Below are 21423 nucleotides of genomic sequence, written 5' to 3'. Positions count from 1 at the left end.
TTAGCAGTGTTGGTTTTGATGTACGTGATCTCCACACGAACAAAGCAGTTCGGTCCAAGATCACGTAAACGAATCATACAATGCACGACAACATAGATTATTTCTCTGCTTTGACGTTGTTCCCAACGTATTCAACTCGTCGTTCACTGTTCCAAACATCCAAGATGCCTTCACTCGGCTCAATGTATATATATCCGATACTTATTCTACTGTCACTTACTGGATCGTTTGGCTACGAATACTATAATGAATTCGCTGATATTCAGCAGTTTCCCGATGGCAAAGTGCTCCTTGTCTTTCAGCACGTTCGAGTTATTGAACCTGACGTGTGGAAACAAGCTACAAGTAACAATCACGCTTAACAGCACTTGTATTATTCTGATGCCTATATTAATTAATATTCTACCGTGTTTCTTTTCTTAGATGGTCACTTTTCCCTACTGCCACGAAGCTTAGGAGAGGCATTCATCAAATACAATGTCGAGGAATTCCAGCTAGTCTTTACCCAAGGGAGATGGATGTATGATAAATGGGGTACCCTGCCTGTTGCTGCTGCATCCGGTGTCACGCTTTCCACTGTCTTTCGTACCGGCATCAAGTAAGTTCACAATGCAAAAAGAAAAGTTGCAAAATGCCCCATTCCATTCCTAAACGCAATGTGATCTCTCTAGTGTTGACAAGTCATGGAAGGGATTCACACATGCTTTATCTGGTTTGTTTTGTGCGTCGCTCAACTTTATGGATGACGCTGCTACTGTTCCTTGGACTCCGAGAATCGACACTAGTCCATGGAATAGTACGTTTATTACATCAACTATGGCAAGTCCATCATCATCGCTAATTCTCACATAACTTATAGATACACGGCAATCTCGATCTCGGTACTCTGCTCTCCCACGAGAGGCAGTTTGTACAGAAAACTTGACTCCCTGGGCGAAACTTCTGCCGTGTCAGACAAAAGTAGGTCCATGTGATTTTTTATTAGAGCTTTCGTGCCCTCATCATCTGACTATTCAATGAGTTTTAGGCTGGAATTGCGACGCTGTACAATTCCTACAAGGTCTACGATGCAAACTACCATTCCTTGTCCACATCTATTGCACCAAAGTGTCTGGTAAGATCTAGCACATCATCAGCGATAAATCTATCTTTTTTCGCTGTTTGAAATGCGTTGGCTCCTGTAGAACGAGGAATGTCGGAATCCTGACATGATCTTTACTCAAAGTCTGACGGTAGTGTTGGATCCAGTGCGGATTCGTAACTCGAAAGGTATTAGCGATAATTATAAAGATCCCAGGTGGTATAATTCTGGAGTTAATTTAAGGTTTTTTTTTTTGCAGACTGGCTGTTTTCGAATCTGTTGGACAGAAAACTTTGGAGGTCTTGTCCAGTTGCCAATTCTAGTCTTGTTCGACTGAAAACGGCACAAGGAGACGACTATGAGCTTGCAGAGGAAGCATCTGTGAAAACATTGATTTCGGGCAGTTGTGTTTATGAATACGACTTCAGCTCCCGTAAGGCGAACGAGTAATTAGTGATGGCAATCCTGTTACCAATTTTTCGTATCCATAGGATTGAACTTGGATGTTGGTATTCAATGGAATGATGCAATAATTGATTATGGTACTGCCAGAAGTGTTTTGGACTACAATCTCTTGTTTAACTCTTTTTTTTTGTGCTAGTGACAACCGCCAACTCGTCACCCATCAACATTCGACGATACGCCACTGGATTTGGCCAAGAGCGTGGAGGTTTCCATGTCGCGATACGCAACCAACACCCTACAGAGTCATTTGAAATCACATACTACGAGTATGTGCCGTGGTTTCTCAAAGTTTATCTTCACACCTACCATGTACATAACTCGCTGCATCCTGGTAAGTCCAACTTGATAACCCAGACTTTTGTGAGTTTTTTTTGGGTGTGTTTTTTTTGTGGGAGCAATTGCCGATGTGTCCTCGTTCACTTTTACAGGAGTACTGAAGAATCTATCAGTCCAGCCGACTATTGGCCGAAAACGACCAACAATATTACAAGCTCTTCTGCACCTTCCCCCCAACTCACTCACTGAAATGTCATTCGAGTTTGATATGGCATTCATGAAGTACACTGAACATCCACCTGACGCTAATCGTGGATTTGATGTCGCGTAAGTAATTGTAATGGAGTTCCAGTATCAACAGCAAAAAACATCTGTACTCATTTGAAATGATTAGGCCTGCAATCGCAATAATCACCACCATGAATTCTAGTGGAAGCACTACATACACTCGAATGTTTACAGATCCACTACTTGTCTCATTACCAACACCAGACTTTAGCATGCCTTATAATGTGATTACTATGACTTGTACATTGGTGGCACTGTTCTTTGGATCGACATTCAATATGTTGACAAGGAACTTTACGCCGCTTTCTGTTAAATAGACTCATATCTTATTCGAGTTGTGTAGGTTCAGGATGTGGTTTAAGTCTGCATCATGGCACTTTATTGCCTTTTTTTTGCTTGTTAAACTCCATCTATAAACATCAGAATGCAAAATCTTTCGTTCTGGTGTTACGCATGGAGTAAGATGAAACCATCAGTACCGAGCTCGATCTGGACTTCTTGTAGCTTTGATCGTTTGAAGGTGAACTGGAATATATATTCTATAGCAGAAAGGAAGCTGTGAAAGCGTGGAGTGACGTAGCTTGTCTTATTTTTTGCCAACCAATAGAACTCAGCACTTTTCAAACACAATTTTCAGCTAAAAAGCGTTCTCATGAATTTGTTTTCAATGCGATAGTCTTAACAATATCATACAAACAACTTGATTAGATTGTCTGCGCCAGAAGAAAACAGCCATGGTTGCGTTGGATGGAAGACACAATCCAAAACACCTACAAAGATAAAAAGAGATACAATTCGTTTAGCGTACCTCAGAACGAAAACCCCGCGATTGAAAGATTTTCTGAATGCTCACCAAGCGACTCCACAACCTCATGCGCCTCTAGCACCTTAACCGGCACAATCAATGGACTAGCCATCAAATCATTATACACCATCCCATGGAACACATTAATCGACCCATCATCGCTACACGTCGCAAACAAAGGGTACTGTCTATGGAAACTGACTCCCCGAATAGCTTGTTTGTGGTACCGGATTGTCTTGTATGGACGTGTGGACAAATCCATATCAAACCAACAGAATCGTTTATCGTATGACCCGATGATGAGATTGTCGCCGTTGGGGTGTACGTCCATTGATGAAATCCATTTGACGCCTGGCTGGAGCTTCTTGGTCATTTCTTGTTTTACGAGGTTGTAGACGCGGATTTCGCGTTGGAACTATTGTAGGGGTGTGTTGGGTGTGAGTGTGAAACCAACAACCGACAACAACAACGGAGCAAACCCGCGAAAGGAAGAAAAAAAAACGATGCACATCCAAAATGTAGGATCAACTATGACTTACGGCAACGAATAAGAATGGTCGATGAGGATGGAAGGACACTCGCTGTATAAGACCACGACTCTTTGCGAATGGGTTTTGGGACTTGTGTTGAGATATTTGGTGTATAAACAGTGATGACGAGGAGCTTGCTGCATCCGTTGCCACTGATGCAAAGTAATCTCCTTTACGATGCCATGCTATGACAGTTACAATCTGGGATGTGAAGGGGATTGAAGTCAGTCAACTATTCTGGGAAACTACTAGAGTTTTTTTTCGGGTTGTGTCTCACCTTGCCGATATCAATACAAATACGGAATCCTTCTGCAGCCTGTGTACCGCTGCAGCGTGTCCAGTTGACTGTGCTTTGTACCGCATCTAAAAGCAACAAAAACGGCTGAGTCAATAGATGATCATAATCGTTTTCCTCAACTCACATACCGTTCCATCCAACACTCAACAACGCATCAGTACTCTTAGCAACATCAGCATCCACAGCATCAGGTCTCGCTAAATACACTTGTGTACCACATGCAATCAGCACCAACCCAACACTCTTGTTTGGATTCCACGACACAGACGTAACAACAGACTCAAACTTCCACGTTTGTAAACATCGACCTGTACCAATATCCCATATTCTCACAGTTTGGTCATCTGATCCTGATACGATGAATTGACCTGTTGGATCTGGAGATATGCAACGGACACGACCAGTATGGCCACGATATGTGATTGAGAGGGTTTTGGGGAATGGTTCGAGGTCTTTGGGGCTTGGGAGTTTGGGGAGAAGGGCGCTTGGATCCATTTCGACCTAGATTTTGGATGTGTGGTAGTGAGTATTTGATGATGCAAAACAACACCTGCGATTGTGAAGAGAAATGCATACTCTGTTACGTCGGACTCGAGGACTGAGATACAAGTCAAGACATCTCTCAAATCTTTCCTGAAAGACTCTGTCATATGCTGGAACGCTTCTCACATTCGGATACCTGACATGGAAAACAAAAATGTGACAATCGTTTTAGCTATGCGATCCACTTAACGCGTTTCGTCCGACAATCTCAAAGACAATCCTTACTTTTTGGGTATGAAATTCTGCTCTCGATCTTCACGGTCTTGAGAGTTCCATTCTGCTGTTTCGGCAGGCGTGAAGAGGTATTCAGCAGGTGGATTGTATGATTCAGCGTGACCAGGCAACTTCATTTTGGGAGCAGGGATGTGTGTCTTGTCGTTTTCTTTTGATTCGTCAGTGTTGCTCCATATACCAAAGAATTTCGGTTTGGCTACTACTTTGTTGTCATCGTAAGCGCCTCGACGTATTGCCCTTACAATCTTCATGATCTAGTACCAGTTTGTGTAAGAACTTGTTTTTGTCGTTGGTCCTTCTGAAATGATACTTTCAAGCGACAAGACTTACTCGTTTAGCTTCCCACTTTGAGGGAGTGAATCGACTCTTGGGTTCTGCAGCATTACGTAGTGGATGTATTAAGGTTTGACTGCTGTAGTATTCGACCATGGGCTAAGAAAACTTGACGTTAGCCCTAAAAACGTAAAGACTTTTGCTTGAAATCTTCGGATCCAACCTCATATGGATTGTAATCACCAACAGGAAAGACGTTCTGTTGAATTCTCTTGATGATTTCCAAATCTTCTCTGGTCAACAGTCGATCTTTCCCTTCAAGCTCATCATACACCGTTCGCCTAGATTCAAAACAAAGTTCAACACAGGGCTCAAATACCGAATATGCGGACCTGAGCAAGCGAGGGTACTGACCATATATCAGGATTATCAACCGTGTTGAGAAAAGTGTCCAATTCATCTTTACTTGCTGGTTTTGCGATCGGCTTTCCATTGATATCATAACCAATATGTGGGTAATCCTTGTACCATTCAGATGGAACGTTTCCTTTGCGGTTGATCGTGTCCTACGAATATCATAATAATGTCAGAACATTTTTTTTGTTTTGTCAACTCTTCCAACGCAAACATACCTCGTCCGAGTCGTCGCTTTCATAGACAGGATCAATTTCAGGTAGTAATTTCCGTTCTGTACCAGCTGCACCTTCCTGATCAAGGTTTCGTATTCTAAGTTTGTTGAAAGATCTAAGTTTTTTTTTTCAAGCACCAAAAGCCAATTGATGCAGGACATACTCTTCTTCAGAAAAGTCATGGTAAGAACTGTTTGAAGTTTCATCATCACTTTCAATGTCCACTTCGTCATCACTGTCCTCTTCAACATCATCTAGTTCGTCTTCCTCATCTTCCCATTCCTCCTCATTGGCAGATTCTGGTTCCTGCAGCCGTAGCTTGCTTAATTTGAGCTCTCCTTCGGACTGTAGTTTTCCCTTTACAGGTACTGTACGTGCCTTCTTTGATGATTGCATAGTGCCGAATCACTTGTTTTCCTGATGCTTGACAGTTGCGTAAAAAGTTGGTTGACGCTAGTCAAGTTGAATCCATTGGGCTGGAGAGAAGGAAAGAGATCTTCATCAGAAACTGAACTATTTATATTAAACTTTGAATTGGCACGTGAATATTACGTGTGAATGAGATCAAGTATGTTGACACTTTGCAAAACCTGACTAATAGGTAACCGTGTCGGTAGTCGGTACAGATCAGCATCAAGGTCTCAACAGTGGGAATCTAAACGTTTATTGAGAAGACTCAAGTGCTTGTACGAGTCAAGTTACTTTAATATACAACTTTGTGCTGGCATGTTGAGCTTCGCACTGGGAGGTTTGGTGTCATTCGAGCTGCTTTGAACTGTCCTTCATCACTAGGGTCCATTTATATTATACTACATACTCACGAATCAGGGACCGTTTTAGATGGGCCGGTATTCGCCTGCCAACGAGATAACGCTCAACATCATTAAACGGATAACCAAGAGCTCCTTAGCAAAAATTGCAGTGGTCTGTAAAGGACTCAAAGTGGCTTTTTGCTATGAGTTATATGAGACAATGAATGCTTACACACCCTTGGAAGAAGCTGATCTAGATTGTCAACCACCATGGAAATTCTGGCTTACTGGCCATCTGTCATCGCCAACTACAACGGCTGTGCTTCGGCTACTACCAAATGTATGCTCAACCAAATCTGGAATGCATTACGACGCTGGGCATCGCTTCGTCGCAAACTGCACACTGTAGAAGTCTCGATTCATTTGTCAATGTCAGACAATTGACTGTATAAACAGACGACGTCGCCTTACCGGACTGGAGCAGGCTGCCAGTAGACATAAATTCATTAAAATTGAAATTTTACGACTTGGTATTACCTTATACGGAACGACGAGCTGGTCTGCCTGTATTACGGAACGAAGAACTGGTCTGCCTGATATCCGCTCTGTCCCGGTTCCTTAGGAAACCTATCCATGGATTGTAATAGCAGCAATGGTCCCCGCCATGCAATCCCTCAAGCTGGAACATGTATGGACTGCTTTCATCGACCTAATGTTTTGCCTGATTGGCAGGCTACAATTGTCGAGTTTTGAATATATAGGGACGGACGGCCTTCATGCAGATCCCGAACCAGTGAATGTGGAGCCTGACATTATGGGCTCACTGGCTTATAGTAGTACTGCAAGTCTCACCCATTTGGATCTGGAGTTATCTCGAACCATATATTTGTTACCAAACCAACGCCTTTAGCAGAGTATCTCGTATTTCCAGACAAGTAAGTTCTACCAGTGTACACACTCTAGTAGTATGCGAGATGTTTCAAATTGGTTGCGGTAACGACTATATCGTGCATCATCAGACTATTTAATATACCCGAGTTCTCACATTTGAGACAGAGCCAAGTCAGGTTTGTGCAGTAAGTGACGATAAGGAATGTGTTAAATTGATCAGGATTCTGGATGCTATAGATACCCAGCTTTTCAAGTTGATTCCAGTGAAAACAATACAAGCACGCTACTGTTCAATATTTTGCTTTGTTTCATAATCTCTTAGTACAATGACTTATTCATGCTAACATCACAGTTTTACAAAAAGAAAGGGGAGAAAGAGAAGATATATTCAATACAGCGTTTGGTTTGATGGGAGAGTGTTGTGTGTGTGGAGGTTCTGTAGTTCAAGTCCAATTTCTGTTGTTCCCTTACTCTTCCTCCTTTTTAATCCCATTGAGGTGTACCAGCATTACTACCACCACCACCTCGTCCACCACGGCCTCTGTAGTTATTTCTTGGACGATATTCACCGTTTCCTTCTCCATTACCTCCACGGTTGTTGCCACGGTAGTTCGACACATTGTCACGAATGACATATCCACCATCATTATTACCGGTATTGTTATTGCCATCTTCCTGATTGTTGTTGTTATAGCCACCTCTTCCACCACGGTATCCTCCACGTGGTCTATAATTGTTGTATCCACCGTTGCCACCACCTTCCTGATTGTTGTTATTATAGCTGTTATTATATCCACCACGGCCTCGATAACCACCTCTATACCCCCCTCCACGGCGACTATCAGCAGTACCAAATGTAGCAAGATTCCTACTTCGTTCTTCGTTTATACGACTTCGTCTGTCGCTATTAAGACAGAGAGCTGTGGGTATACACGCGAGCAATAAAAGAGAAGAAAAGGGAAAGAATGTCGATTGAATCACATCGAACTTACACTTGATCCTTTCCCTCAGCTTTATCCTTAGCCTCACAACTAATATTATCAAAAAATGATGATGATCGATCATAGATGGAATCATCTTCGTCTTCCGTAGCATGTGATACAGATCCATTTACAGGAGAAGTCACAGAATTCTCATCATCATCTTGATGTTTCGCTTCTTTAGCCAATTCCGACTTGTCGAATTTAGCGTTGGACTCTTCGAAATTGAAGGGTGTATCGGGAACTCGAGTGATTGGTCTAGAGTTGTTATTGCTGTAGTATCTTCTACCGCCACGTTGGCCACCATCACCACCTTCACGATATTGTTGTAGTTGCTGTTGCTGCTGTTGTTGAGATGGACCAGATGAGTTTGGTCTGCTATCGTCTAAATAACGAGAATCGTATCAGCAACAGCACAAAAAAACCCAGAATATATATAACAATATGCGCTGACACGTACTGCTCGCATTTACAGGGTTCCTATCCTTGACTGATGCTAATATTTGATCCGACGGTTTAGGAGGTAGAGAGAATCCAGAAGACGCTGCTGGAGCTGGTCTACTAGAACTATAAGCACTACTGCTACTGGCAGCATTTCCAGCAACGGCCGATGCAAAGGATGTAGGTTTAGCTGGAGGCTGGGTTGCAACAACGGGAGCAGCAGCTGGTGGTTGTTGTTGAGGTGCTGCTGATCGGGGAGCAGACTGCTGTTGTTGACGAGGCTTCTGCTGTTGTTGTGATGGAGCAACAGCAGGTTTCTGTGAAGCTACAGGTGTTTCGGCAGGTTTACTATCACTGGGTTTCTTGGTATCGTTATTATTACTACTACTAGCGGGTGCTGTTGGTGCTGCTACGGCCTCCTTCGTTTGAGCAGGACCATTCGATACTGGTACTGGTTTCTTTGTATCTGCCAAATCCATTTTTGCCACTTGATCGGCTACCTTGTCTGCTTCTTTGACTGGTGGTTTGACTGCTGATGGAGCCTGAATAACAAGAGTCAATTTTAGCAATTTATATAAAGACAATCTTGATCGGTTTTGTTTTTTGTACTTACAGGAGCTTGTTGTTGCTGTTGAACAGGAGCTTGATGCACTGTGGTTGGTGGTGCTCCAGATTGTTGTTGTGGCAAAGCACCAAATTGACTTTGCTGCTGCTGATGTTGAGGTGGTGGATTGCCCCACATTGGAGGAGGAGGTCCCATCATGTATTGATTTCCGGCAGGAGGTCCAAATGGACCTGGTGGACCGAACGCCGAGTATCCGCCACCCATCTGCTGTGGAGGAGGCATTTGAGTCTAGTGATAAAGAGGATTAGCATATGTTGGAGTACTAGTAAACGATGGAGAATGGTACGTACAGACATGATTGCAGGATCATTGAATGGTTGGGATGGCATTATGGGAGCAGGAGGAGGTTCCAGGACAGTTAAATCCTTGATATCCGATCCTACAAACGACATAGCATCGATAAGAACAGATGGTATAATGGGTGGTTGACACACTTTCACTAACCCACCTCGAAACTGTACGAAATCAAAGATCTTGTTTGATACGAGACAAAGTTAGTTTTCAGAAGTAAGCGAATAATCCATCATTTAAGGAGTGTACCTGATCAGATGGCCTATATAAGAATGACACCAATGAACTGTCAGTCGTTATATCCAACAAAGTAATGACAATTAACACTTACCCTATTTCACCATTGCCACCTCGTCTTCCTTCAGTTCCAAAGCATCGTACAGCTTCCAGCGAGACGGTGCTGCTCATCTAATGGTGTGTCATGGATTAGTTCTACTGGGATGGCAAATCCAACATTGCAATTATATTGCATTATGTACCTGGTCTAGCGAATGCAATCTTCCTACATAGCGTATCTCGCTCCTAGATACCAGGGATATAGTTGAGCCCACAAACGTCTGGTTGGACGCCATCCCTTCGCAGCTCTATGGTATAATAAGTATGTTTGGAATGCAAGTGCTGTAAAAGGAAGAAATTCGAATATGGATGTGTTGAATCAGAGACGAACGTGATTTGACGTGTCATAATACAAGAATATACATTATATGAATAAGAAATGAACCTTCCCGTTAGTTTCGTTATGCTTGAATCTGTAAACGCAGTGTCCCTTCGCCCTTCACTCTCTACCACATCAACCATATAATACCATATACCAAGTAGTAGAATGTCCTTCTTACGGGCCACCAGCAGACTCTCATCCGTAGCCCGTAGCATCGTGCCTCGCCGGGCAGCATCGTCGGTAGCTGAAATCGAGACACGATGGGTCAAACTGCCTGAATGTGAACAGGGTGTCATTGCCGACTCGCTCGCTGCTGCACAGAAGGGCGACTGGAAGAAAATGACACTAGAACAAAAGAGAGCTGGTATGTGATTACTCTGTAGCACTGGTTGTATGTTATTGTGCATCATCGTCCCATATGCAGCACAATTTGCCAAAAGCAAAAAATGTTTGATGCAGCAGACAGGTGACAGAGGAAGGAGCAGAAGGAATGTCAACATCGCATTCTTGGACTTGAAATGATGATATTCAATCCACGTCACACCATATGGCTGTATCCTAGCACCACAACTACAGCACCCCTCACACAAAACCAGCACATGACTCAACTACCTCCTTCCTCCTATTCTAGCTTACTTTGTCGCTTACGGTCCATATGGTGCCCGAACACCTATTGATCCTTCCCTCAACTGGAGAGTCACCGGATGGGTCGCCGTGCTTTTGGCATTGGCCATTGGTGGTTGGCAATACTCTGTCGTCTGTATGTTCCCAAATGTTTGATATGCAATGGATGATATCGTGTTCAACGATGCCATTCTGATCTACTGTTGTCAAACTAACACACTTTTATGTATACTAGTCCGTCCAAAATTGCGCACCCACACTCCAGAATGGGCCGAAGCTACCAAACAAAAGGCTATCGAGGCAAAACAAAATCCATTCTCGGGTTACTATGCAAAGGAACGAAAGGAGAAGGGAGAATAAATCATTTAAAAACAAACATTATATTGGTCGAGGAGAGAGGAAATAAACAAGCCATACGTAGAAACCGATGTGAACGATGGTTATTTGAGTTTGTTTATGATGTGCAGTTGGAGCTGATACGACCAGCAACCGCAAATTATAAAATCCTTCGGATGCAGTTCGAAGCTGATGTCGGCACACACCAAGGCTTGGTTCTTTTTGTGCTCGCAGGTCACATCGCTATAGAGCAACATAGTTCCTTGTTTTTCTTGGTTCTCAAGGTACAATCGTGTTGGAGACACACTTAGAACTGATTTTGGAATCCCACTGTCAGGTTTTTTTGCGTTCGCATCCAACATCTCACATATTTTCGATAGCAATACTGTTCCTTGTTTCCTTAAATTTCTCTCTCGTTTACAAAGCGACGTCTTTATAATATACACCAAAGCCAATGGTTGACGATGTCTTCCAACTTATAAAAAAAGGAATCCACGACGATCCTGTCTCTGTTTCCATGCTTATCGTTTAGCCTTCTTTGCTTTACGAGCATCAGAATCATCATCTGAATCATCTCGCTTGCGGCCCTTCTTGCCTCCGCCATCATCGCTTTCATCACCTCCACCTTCGTCATCATCATCGTCAGATCCAGAGCCGGAACTTCCAGATCCTCCAGATGCATTCGAGTCATAGTCACTGGCATCACTGTCAGACTACGGGAGTACAGAAGGCACAAGTTCAGATTGGGGAAACAAAAAGCTTACACATCAAATCAACAATGTACCTCTGACGATGCATCACCAGACCCCACTTCGAATTCACTCTCTTCTGATGACCCAGTACCATCATCATCATCCTAATGGTTTGATTGATTTTTTGAAGCTTGTCCTTCAACAGCCCAAAAAGGATCTAAAACTTCATAGAATACTCACATCACCATCAGTTCTAAGGATTAAATCCCATCCACCTATTTGGAAAAATTCACCTGGATCTTCAGTAATGGTCTTCATAATAGGACCCCAATTCAAATTGACTGGTCCTTCATAATGTACGACATCACTCTCACTAGGTACAGGAAGGAAAAAAGAAGTAAAGTAGTGAGCCAAAATGGCCAAGCAAAATGCGTGAGGCAATCCAACAACCAAGTTTATCAAGACACAAATCATCTTACTCGAGCCATGACTTCACAGTATCCAAATTAGTCATCGGGATGGTATTAATATGAACCACGGGTTTGTGAAAATCTTCAAAGACAAACACCAAATCAAAGTTCTTGAGTCCAAATGACACACGTTCCAAATGTGCAATTTCAATCTCAGACATGGTTACAACCAAGAATGGTGGTTCAGTCAAGTGCACCAAACAGTTTTGTGTAGGTTGCAGCAAGACATTTTGTTTGAATGGTACACCTTGGAAACCCAATTCTCGGTATGGAACATCCACTTCGATCGCTTTGGCTGTCTGTATATACACCGTTGAAAAGTGTTAGTAAGGCTTTCAACAATACGACATAGAAGTAGGTCTTGGCACTGTTGGCTATTTGTCACACAACACAACTTACAGCTTCGGAAATCTTTTCAGCAAAAGCTTTGAACTCCTTATCGAGATTGTCTCGACGTTTGCGTTCTTCTGATTCTGCAGCTAATTCATCTTCATCTCCATAGTTGAAGCGCCGTTTCTTGTTTCCAGTTTCATCGAAACTTGCATCTACGACTTCACGATAGAATTGTACATCCTAAAGTGTGGTGATCGGAGAAGTGAGTGCTGGATGATATCGCACATAATCAATCACACACAGAACATGACGTTGGGTACCTTTGTCTTCTTTTTGCCAATCATGATGGGATGCTTCAAGTGCACGTGTATAATGACAATCAATTCTCCTTGACATGGTTGGAAGAACAGATGCTGCATATTGGAAAACAGGACATCTAACGCAGTGAAGTTAGGGGCTAATTTCGGCAAAAAATTTACTGAAATCACGCGAGATACCAATCTTTTGATCCATGCGGCCACGACAAACGTATCTCAAACCATTGGTATGGATTTCCAAATCACCCGATGTACGTTTGCCTTCTGGTTGAGGACGAGCATAGCAATCACCAAGACGTGCTGGCCTCTTGCCTATTCGAATAGCCCAAAGATGGGATAAGATTCATATAACTAGGTTCAAGTCGAGAATGATAATGCACTTTCAAAGCGTTACCCTTGACTTCGATAAGTTTGTCCTGCTCTACCAAATCTGCTACAAGTGCCCGTTCTGACTCTCTTACAACCAAAAAACGGACGTTGAGACTTTGACAATGAGACAAGTTGCTTTTAGCGTAATCAGTACCTCTTGAGCGAAATCTTCTTGAGTTCAGTGACATCTCGGTGCAATTCACTAAACCGTCCAAGATCAGCACTTCGGTAGGAGAAGGATCTTATGAATGTTGCATTTGGATCTTCAAAGACCTAATTTCGCCGGTTAAATCAACAAAAGAACAGTACACGTTGATCGAATCATGAATTTACTTACGAGGTCTTTGGCACCCTTTGGACCACTACCACCACCAGGAGTAACAAAATTGAATCGTAGATAACAATATTCTCCTTCATCACTCTTGGTTACATTCTTGAGAGTGGTGATGTGGAAAGGCACTGCTTGACCAAAGATTGGTAGAATGATGGCTTGAGCACGTTTGTCAACATAAATCTGAATAGTGTAGTCAAGGAATGTTAGAAGGAAGCTAATGGAGCGAAATAAAGAAATCTTGACTAGTGGTGATTTTTTTACCTGAAGATTTCTGATGTCAGGAGGCATTTGAACGTCCTTTCGATACGTTTCAAACTTGCGAAACACTGCACGCTCTGACTTTGGACCTTCTCCATTGTTATTACTGTATTTTTCAAGACCTTGCTGTTGTCGCTTTTGAGCCAACTGGAGTTGATGCTGTTTCCTCTTGACTTCTTCTGAAGCATTCTCATCCTAGGGCGGCAAACAATCATGTAAGCCCGCTTGAATTATTGACAATAACCAACATTCACTTACCCTATCTTCATTTCTCAATTTTGAAGAAACGACTTTGGACTTCTTTTGAGGAGATCCAATAGAGTTGTTGGCACCGCCATTTTCTTTAGCCTTGTCATCCTAAACGCAGTGTGAGCAATCCAAAAAAGGACAACTCGCAGAGCGGAAGGCATACGTACTTTGATGTTGAATTGAACATCGCTCAAAGCTTTGCTCATATCAGTCAAAAAGATACTATCTTGTTGACCCACTAAAATGGTGTCTGTAAGCAACAAGGCATATCTAAGAAAGATCGAAGGTCAAAAAGACTGTAACGCAATCTATAACATGTACTGATATATCTCACATCCTGTTCTTGGCGTCTGTGAGGTCAGATTGCAAATTCTCAAAGCCAATCGATAAGTTGATCACCATTCCAGCACGTAGACCTCGTCGAGTTTTGGTGTTGATTGCAAAGTTTGCATCTCTAAAATCAATACCAATCTAGTATTGGTTGATAGTTAGCAGTGTCATCAACGCAAAACGTTTCAGTTTTGATGTCACATACCACGGAGCCCAAATTTGAGATCAAATGCTTGACCAGCTCTGGAGCTTCCTTTTCTAAATACCTTTGAGCTTCGGCATATATGTCATTGCAAGCAACACCATCGCGGATGACTGTACTCGTGAGATGCTTTTGCAAATCAACCAAGACGGAATAGTTCTTGGCACGTTTCTAAATGAAAAGAATCAACATCCAAAAGACAAAAGATCCACAGCTCGTGACCTGTAGATTCTCACCTTGTCATTGACAAAAAGCAAAGTTCGTCCAATCGATGAGCAGTATGCATTATATCGTACTCCAACCGAACAGAGGACAGTTCCGGCATGAAGAGGCGATTCATCGGACTCAGCACTTGCTTTCAAATCATATTTGCCGCCACTTTGAATGATGGGTGGGTAACACCATTCAGCTTGTTCAACTTCAATCTAAATGAATGTCTTTAGTGTACTGCGATAATGAATTCATTCCCAGGGCAACTCAAACTCACATCAGCGGGGATTTTGAGAGGGGCGAGTTTTTTTTGATTTCCATCTTCCAACAGACTCTCTGCTCCTTCACATATAGCTAGATGGGTAATCTTTTTGCCTTGATCGATGGCACGTAAGATGGTACTATATAGATAATTCTTCAACACCAAGGAGCTCATCTTGGCAGCATTGCGAAGGTATTTCTAAGATTGTTGGTATGTTTCAAAAAATGCATCAGATACAATACAACAATACAAGCTGTGAGACTTACAAGCTCGTTGTCATCCTTGACGGCCATGACAGACGAGAAGGACTTTGTGCCATCGACCTTTTCAAAACTTCGATCTGATAACGAAAGCGTTTGATTCCATTCGTTGAGGAATTTGCCAGAGAATCGATCTTTTGCGAAATATCCCAATCGTGTCTAAGAAACATATGAGGAACTTAGTCATGTTTAGCCGATCAATTGGCCCGTCGGCAAAGGTTGGAACTTACGCCCTCGATCATGGAAATGAAGGTTTGAAACAAGTCAGCATTCTCCTTTTCATCCTTAGTTCTGGCTAGCACTTCTACTGTGACTGACTTGTCGACTTGTTTTGGATTTATTAATGGTTCGAAGTATTTAGCTATTGCAAAAATAAAAGGAGGTTGAGATGGGAGATTGTAGGCGAAAATGTTGTGATAAAGAACAAACCTTTCTTGCTGCTAGTCAATAGTACGAATTTGGAGGGCGTAACGAGCATCAATGTATCAGGGAACTCAAGTCCAAATAGCCAATTCTATAGATTGACATGGTAAGCAAATCATCCATCGAAGCGGGGGAAGCTATAGGGATGAATGTCAACAAACCCACATGAACGACAGTTCCCTTAAAGTAGGAGGAGTCCTCATCTCCAGGATCTCCAACAACGACACACATAGAGTCAAAGTCAAAGTCTTCAATTTTACCAGAGGCCTTTGCATCCTGTAAAAGATTGGAAATTCACATTTTAATACACTGCGCATCGTCTTTGCTGTAGTTTAAAGAGGACTTACATTCCATGCAGTCAAATACTTGTCTGCCCGTTTATGGAACTGCTTGACGTCTATTTGAGCGGCCATCCTCGTCGATTGCCTGAGTTTGCTCAATTATGTGTTTTGTCAAAAGATGATGTTTGGAAGCAACGAAACGATGACTGGACGTGCAGAAGGCAGTAAGAAGTTGCGGGGCTGCTCTCGCGCTTTTCGAATTTTCATATATATGCTCCGCTCCTCACCATTGAACAACAAACGAACGCCGCAAAGCTGAACATGAGCAACATGATATCGATTGCGTTGGAATACTAAAAAATCTGGGCTTGTATTTGGATATTATAGATGAGCTTAAGAAACGCTCCAAACACAATTCATATATACTGGAAATCAACATGATATTTTTGTTTGTGTGTCTCTTGAACTACATTATACAACCAGAAATGAAACTAACGACACCGATCACCACCATCTAAAACAAATCATCCTCTGCAGCCTTATTCATTGCCTCAAACCCATAGATAATAATACTCTGAACATATCTAGGCCAAAATCCTCGATAGAGCGTCTTGACACCACCACCAAGTTTAGATATCCATGATGACCAAGTCTCTATTACTACTTGAGTTCCTGTTTCACTGATTGCATCTATTGGACGAGCAACATTGTCGATTCCACGGATAGCGGATGATGCTGGTTGAGTAGTAGTATTGATTGATCGTGTTGAGTTCCATGGATCGTTTAATTGCTGATTGAGGTTGTTGATATTGTTGTTTGTCGTTGTGGCTGTATTAGACGGTGGTCTACTAGGTGATAATCGTCTAACCTGCGTCCATTCACCATCAGAATGGAGTCCTACAAACGACGTTCCAGAATACGTTCGTCGTCTCACCCGCTTCCTTTTATATGTTGCTGATTCGGTGGCCACTACGGTATAGATGACGTCCAGCATCCCACGATACCTAAATGGTGCTAGATCTACAGCCGCGTCAAACGGCATTGCATATTGCATCGACACATTATCAGTGGGTATTGGTGTTGTCCATTCTTCAAGTGGATTCGGTGTTCCATATTGAGAACCTCCTCCAGCTTGACTTCCACCACCATATTGACTTCCTCTTGATCCATAGTATCCAACGTTGCGACCACCTAATCGCTGACATTCCAACCTCCTTTTGGCAAACTCGAGAGGAGTCATGACTAGTGTTTCGGCCCCCAAGAATGCTAGGCGAGAGAACAAGTAGAATATTGGGGTGTATTCCCATGAGAGGCCCATGTTTGATTCCATGACTGTGGTTGATATATACCTTAGTAGAGGTCGTAACGCGTGTAGTGTTATGGAAGGAAATAAATGACGAGTGGAATATAGGGTGGAGAGAGTTCCGTTCTCTTCGTGGACTATTGTTGATGCGGCATGTATAGGGTTATGATACTTTTTACGATTTGATGGTGATGATTGTACAATGATTCTACGATTTGAATCAAAGGTGAGCAAAAAGAAGAGTTGGACGTCCTAAGTGTATGGTGTTGAATCAATACCGTGTTTTGATGAGCTCTAATGGCGACAAGATGCCACCAACAATAACATGGCTGACTGTGAGTGTTATAGGATGTACGTCGTCATACACGTCAAACACATCATTCAATGTCTCTTCTACAGCAGGCTGAAGTACTGAAAAGGCCATGTATTCAATGAATCCCGTTACATGTCCTAGTGCAAGTTGGTGTCAACATGATATGACTTGAAATTCATTGACGCGCATCCAATACCTTTGAGGAGAGCAGTCCAGCCTTCATCAGGATGATGCACGATGTGTTTCCAATTCTCTACTAGGCCATCTTGTAATCGAGCTAACCTTGGATGATACAGATGCCTTGATTCACTGGCGATGACAGATACACCATCTTCGTCATTGTAGAACGAAGCAGCTTCAGCACCCAATGGCAGTTCTTCCTCCTGTGAGTGCGATTATAGATTGTCAAAAGCTTGACACGCGACAACCTCGAAAACCAAAACCCAAAGCAATCGACGAAACGAAGACACAATGAACTACCTCGGGACTGCTAGCAGTATTTCGATCAGGTCTCTTCCAGTACTGGACTTGGGATAATATTTCCGCGACTTGTAATGGTGACAAGATGACTGCGAGTGTGTAATGTTGCAGTGCTAGACCCGAGAAGTCAGTCGATGAGGTGGAGAGCGTGTATCCGTGTCCAATAGCATTACTTGCGTTGATTTCCTCCTCAGTATATCGTAATGCTCTATCTGCTGAACTGGAAGGGATGGTATAAAAGAAACGAGTCAAGTCAAGCTGGTTGAGTAAGGACGAGACCAAGGGAAGGTACGGATCTTGCGGCATTGTTCCTTCGATCCAAATTTCTGGCAGAGCTCTCCTCGTATAACTATGCTCGTTATTGCCAGTTTATAAGTTTTACCCTTGAAAAGCAGTGACTGGCTCTTTGAAAGATCTACGCTAGGAACGACCATATTCAACTCACTTTATTGTATAGATCTATATGCGATTTTTCCATCCTTTCAGCCTTGGAACATTGGATTTGTGTGAACATCTGCGCTCATCAAACATACGCTTGGTCAAGACACCATGAGTGCCAGCGACGACGATGACTTTGAAGATCCTCCATCATCAGTGACTGCAAAGAAAAGAAAGGCTGGAGCACCTGCGCCAAAACCTTCCCCGAAAAAGACAAAACGACCAAGGTTGCAATCCTCACCACCACCTTCGAGTAAGACCAAGAAGAATGTTAGTAGTAGGCTACCGATACTAGAAAACAATCAGCAAACAATGCTTATATTTGTTGCCAAACAACCACCACCAACTATTCAAACCCCTGCAAAGTCACTGAACGAAACACAACCAAGACCACCAACAATAGTTCCCAATAAATCAGCCACAGTTCATGAACGACCAGTAGCACCACATCCAGTATTACAACCTCATGTATCAACGGACGATGACACAGATGATGCTGCTACAATAGCAATGCTTGAAAGCTTGGCCGCAGAAGAACAGCTATCTGAAGGAGATGACGATGATTTACGGCATGAGACCGAATATGAGATTCAAGAGGAACCAATCAGTCAATTGCGATGTCCTGTTTGTGATGTAGTCCTAGAAGCCGAGGTTTGCATGATCAACATATCAGTAGATTATTATACCCTTTTTTTGTTGCTAACGATGGTTTCTGTTTTAGTCGGCAGAAAAGCATGTAAATAAATGTCTCGATGGTAGTGGTGGTAAAAGTGAACCTTCGTCAAGCTCAAAACCACTTTCGAAACCTGGGCAACAGTCTCTCATGTCGTTTTTCGGCGGTGGTGCATCTAGCAGCAATGGCGATAGTAATAACAAACCGGCTGCTGTAAATAGTAGTAGTACTAATAGTGGTGGTAAATCGACCGCGGAGATCGCTTCGAGCAGTAGCCATTCTATCACAACAACCACTACATTCGTCGCTTCGCCGATACCAACATTCAAACGAAGTACGACTTCCACGTCAACCACCTCAATAGTATCGGGTGCTTCTAGTGCAACAGGTGATTCCAAGAAATCGTATTGGAATAAAACTGGAAAGTCGGCACCGTTCTACAAGAAGCTACCCGGTAAAAAGTTACATGCTGTGCCTGAGTTATAATTTTTCCCTCACGGCCAACTTTCACTCTAGGAACCAAATTCACCGTTGATGCATTCAGCTATGGCCGTATTGAAGGCTGTACTTCATACTTTCTCTCACATTACCATTCAGACCATTACGGTGGACTGACTAAAGCATTCACACATGGCATCATCTATTGCTCAAAAGTCACTAGCAATTTAGTAGTGAATCAGCTCAAGGTTCCACCGAAATATGTCAAGGCTCTTCCAATGAATGAACGAGTGCAAGTTGAGAATGTGTTTGTCACGCTCGTTGATGCTAATCAGTAAGTTTCGTCGTATTCAGACTAGGCAGAAAAAAAATTCCCAATGAACTCTTATGACATATAGCTGTCCTGGTGCTGTCCTCTTCCTCTTTGAGGTGCCTCAGGCCAATGGTAAAATGTCAACATACCTACACACTGGTGATTTCCGAGCCTCTCCTCAACACATCGCCAATCCGATAATCAATTCGCAACGTCTCGACCTGTTATACCTGGACACGACATACTGTAAGCCCGCACATAAATTTCCACCACAAGACGCTGTAGTGAGAGCTGTAAGTGAGCTTGCTAGACGCGTAGTCCTGAACAACGAAACAGTGCAAGACATCGTAATGGGCAAACCCGTAGATACCAGTAAAGTCGACAAGAGCCCACCAAGCATGATGAAGCGGTTTCTGTCAAAAGCCAATCCCTTGTTTGGTACTCCAAAAAAAAAGAGCCGCACTTTGTTTGTTTGTGGGACGTATCTTATTGGCAAGGAGAAGGTGTTCGTTGGGATTGCGAAAGCAATCTCGTCAAAGATTTATGCCGATGCAAATAAACGGAGGATCCTCACATTGTTGGAAGATGGCGATATTGATTCGTTGCTGACGGGTAATGCCGATGAGGCTGACGTTCATGTTGTTGGAATGGGAGGTCTCAACAAGGAGGTATTTTACTAGTTTGGCTGGAGGTTGGAGGTTTTTTGTTGCTTACTTAAGCCCACCACCATCGTCGATTCGTTAGGCGCTAACAAAGACCCTTGAAGCCAACAAATCTGTTACTTCGATCATTGCATTACGTCCAACTGGTAAGATGTCGGTGCAGATTGTATTAGCAAAAAAGAGACGGCTCCCCCAGACCTACTCCAACTAATTTAAACAATAGGTTGGACATTTAGACCTGACAAGTACCAGTCAGCAAATGATTTGAAGCCATTCACAGTCACGAGTCTCAAGGTGTGTTTAAAATACGTTATTATTCGAATGGAAATGTGTTGTATATATGGACATCTGACCATGTTATTGGTTGTCACAAGCCATCATATCCTACTCCACAAATCACTATAATGGGCGTACCGTACAGTGAACATAGCTCATTCCTTGAACTGGCTAGTTTTGTCACGAGTTTGAATATTGGAAAGGTTATTCCTACGGTCAATATGGGAAATCCGAAAATGAGGTAAATGTCAAAACAAATTGCAGTATTCCTTGTGGGCTTTTTTCACCGGTCAACTCTTAGAGAGGAAATGAATCGCTGGTTTGAAGCATGGAAGATGCAACGACTTGACAGGCTGATGGTTGCAGATGTTGAGGATGATGGTGACGATTTGAGAGAGTACTTGAGTCAGGCTGTGCCTGCTGACGATGTAGATGAAAAAGGATGCATCAGAGGAGAGGGTTGATGAGCATTGATATGATAATGAATGACAAATATTGTGTTTAGTATTGTATAGTA

At 42.8% G+C, this 21423-nt stretch overlaps 6 protein-coding genes across 6 annotated transcripts; 3 read left to right on the top strand and 3 right to left on the bottom strand.

Moving 5' to 3' along the window:
- Window positions 1-164: 164 nt before the first annotated feature.
- On the top strand, window positions 165-2427 carry SmJEL517_g00057 (uncharacterized protein; the record flags this gene model as incomplete). Its single annotated transcript, XM_031165987.1, has 11 exons — window positions 165-345; window positions 424-598; window positions 672-796; window positions 860-960; window positions 1028-1114; window positions 1185-1269; window positions 1341-1514; window positions 1573-1623; window positions 1683-1877; window positions 1975-2149; window positions 2217-2427. The coding sequence occupies 11 exons, from the start codon at window positions 165-167 to the stop codon at window positions 2425-2427; spliced, it is 1560 nt and encodes a 519-aa protein (XP_031027983.1).
- Window positions 2428-2797: 370 nt separating this feature from the next.
- Window positions 2798-5818, bottom strand: SmJEL517_g00056 (uncharacterized protein; the record flags this gene model as incomplete). The annotated part of the gene is made up of 13 exons (XM_031165986.1): window positions 2798-2880; window positions 2964-3076; window positions 3143-3330; window positions 3455-3646; window positions 3723-3808; window positions 3872-4244; window positions 4320-4422; window positions 4512-4774; window positions 4851-4952; window positions 5017-5134; window positions 5208-5359; window positions 5426-5519; window positions 5586-5818. The coding sequence occupies 13 exons, from the start codon at window positions 5816-5818 to the stop codon at window positions 2798-2800; spliced, it is 2100 nt and encodes a 699-aa protein (XP_031027982.1).
- Window positions 5819-10225: 4407 nt separating this feature from the next.
- On the top strand, window positions 10226-11044 carry SmJEL517_g00055 (uncharacterized protein; the record flags this gene model as incomplete). The annotated part of the gene is made up of 3 exons (XM_031165985.1): window positions 10226-10424; window positions 10692-10820; window positions 10920-11044. 3 exons carry the CDS (start codon window positions 10226-10228, stop codon window positions 11042-11044), a joined length of 453 nt encoding a protein of 150 aa, XP_031027981.1.
- Window positions 11045-11541: 497 nt separating this feature from the next.
- SmJEL517_g00054 (uncharacterized protein) lies at window positions 11542-16142 on the bottom strand (the record flags this gene model as incomplete). The annotated part of the gene is made up of 22 exons (XM_031165984.1): window positions 11542-11733; window positions 11805-11876; window positions 11953-12085; window positions 12192-12481; window positions 12582-12755; window positions 12836-12951; window positions 13013-13144; window positions 13227-13288; window positions 13356-13474; window positions 13539-13715; window positions 13797-13988; window positions 14052-14150; window positions 14210-14312; window positions 14377-14513; window positions 14578-14745; window positions 14811-14999; window positions 15062-15244; window positions 15313-15465; window positions 15537-15667; window positions 15736-15820; window positions 15895-16005; window positions 16077-16142. The coding sequence occupies 22 exons, from the start codon at window positions 16140-16142 to the stop codon at window positions 11542-11544; spliced, it is 3084 nt and encodes a 1027-aa protein (XP_031027980.1).
- Window positions 16143-16524: 382 nt separating this feature from the next.
- SmJEL517_g00053 (uncharacterized protein) lies at window positions 16525-18412 on the bottom strand (the record flags this gene model as incomplete). Its single annotated transcript, XM_031165983.1, has 4 exons — window positions 16525-17521; window positions 17592-17763; window positions 17823-18009; window positions 18107-18412. The coding sequence occupies 4 exons, from the start codon at window positions 18410-18412 to the stop codon at window positions 16525-16527; spliced, it is 1662 nt and encodes a 553-aa protein (XP_031027979.1).
- A 243-nt stretch (window positions 18413-18655) lies between these two features.
- SmJEL517_g00052 (uncharacterized protein) lies at window positions 18656-21370 on the top strand (the record flags this gene model as incomplete). Its single annotated transcript, XM_031165982.1, has 8 exons — window positions 18656-19195; window positions 19266-19671; window positions 19734-19989; window positions 20054-20636; window positions 20713-20776; window positions 20854-20924; window positions 21005-21147; window positions 21208-21370. The coding sequence occupies 8 exons, from the start codon at window positions 18656-18658 to the stop codon at window positions 21368-21370; spliced, it is 2226 nt and encodes a 741-aa protein (XP_031027978.1).
- Window positions 21371-21423: the final 53 nt, after the last annotated feature.

Source organism: Synchytrium microbalum (assembly GCF_006535985.1).
Source record: "Synchytrium microbalum strain JEL517 chromosome Unknown SmJEL517_scf0001, whole genome shotgun sequence".
NCBI classification, from domain to species: domain Eukaryota; kingdom Fungi; phylum Chytridiomycota; class Chytridiomycetes; order Synchytriales; family Synchytriaceae; genus Synchytrium; species Synchytrium microbalum.
This window is presented reverse-complemented; position numbering and strand designations above follow the sequence as displayed.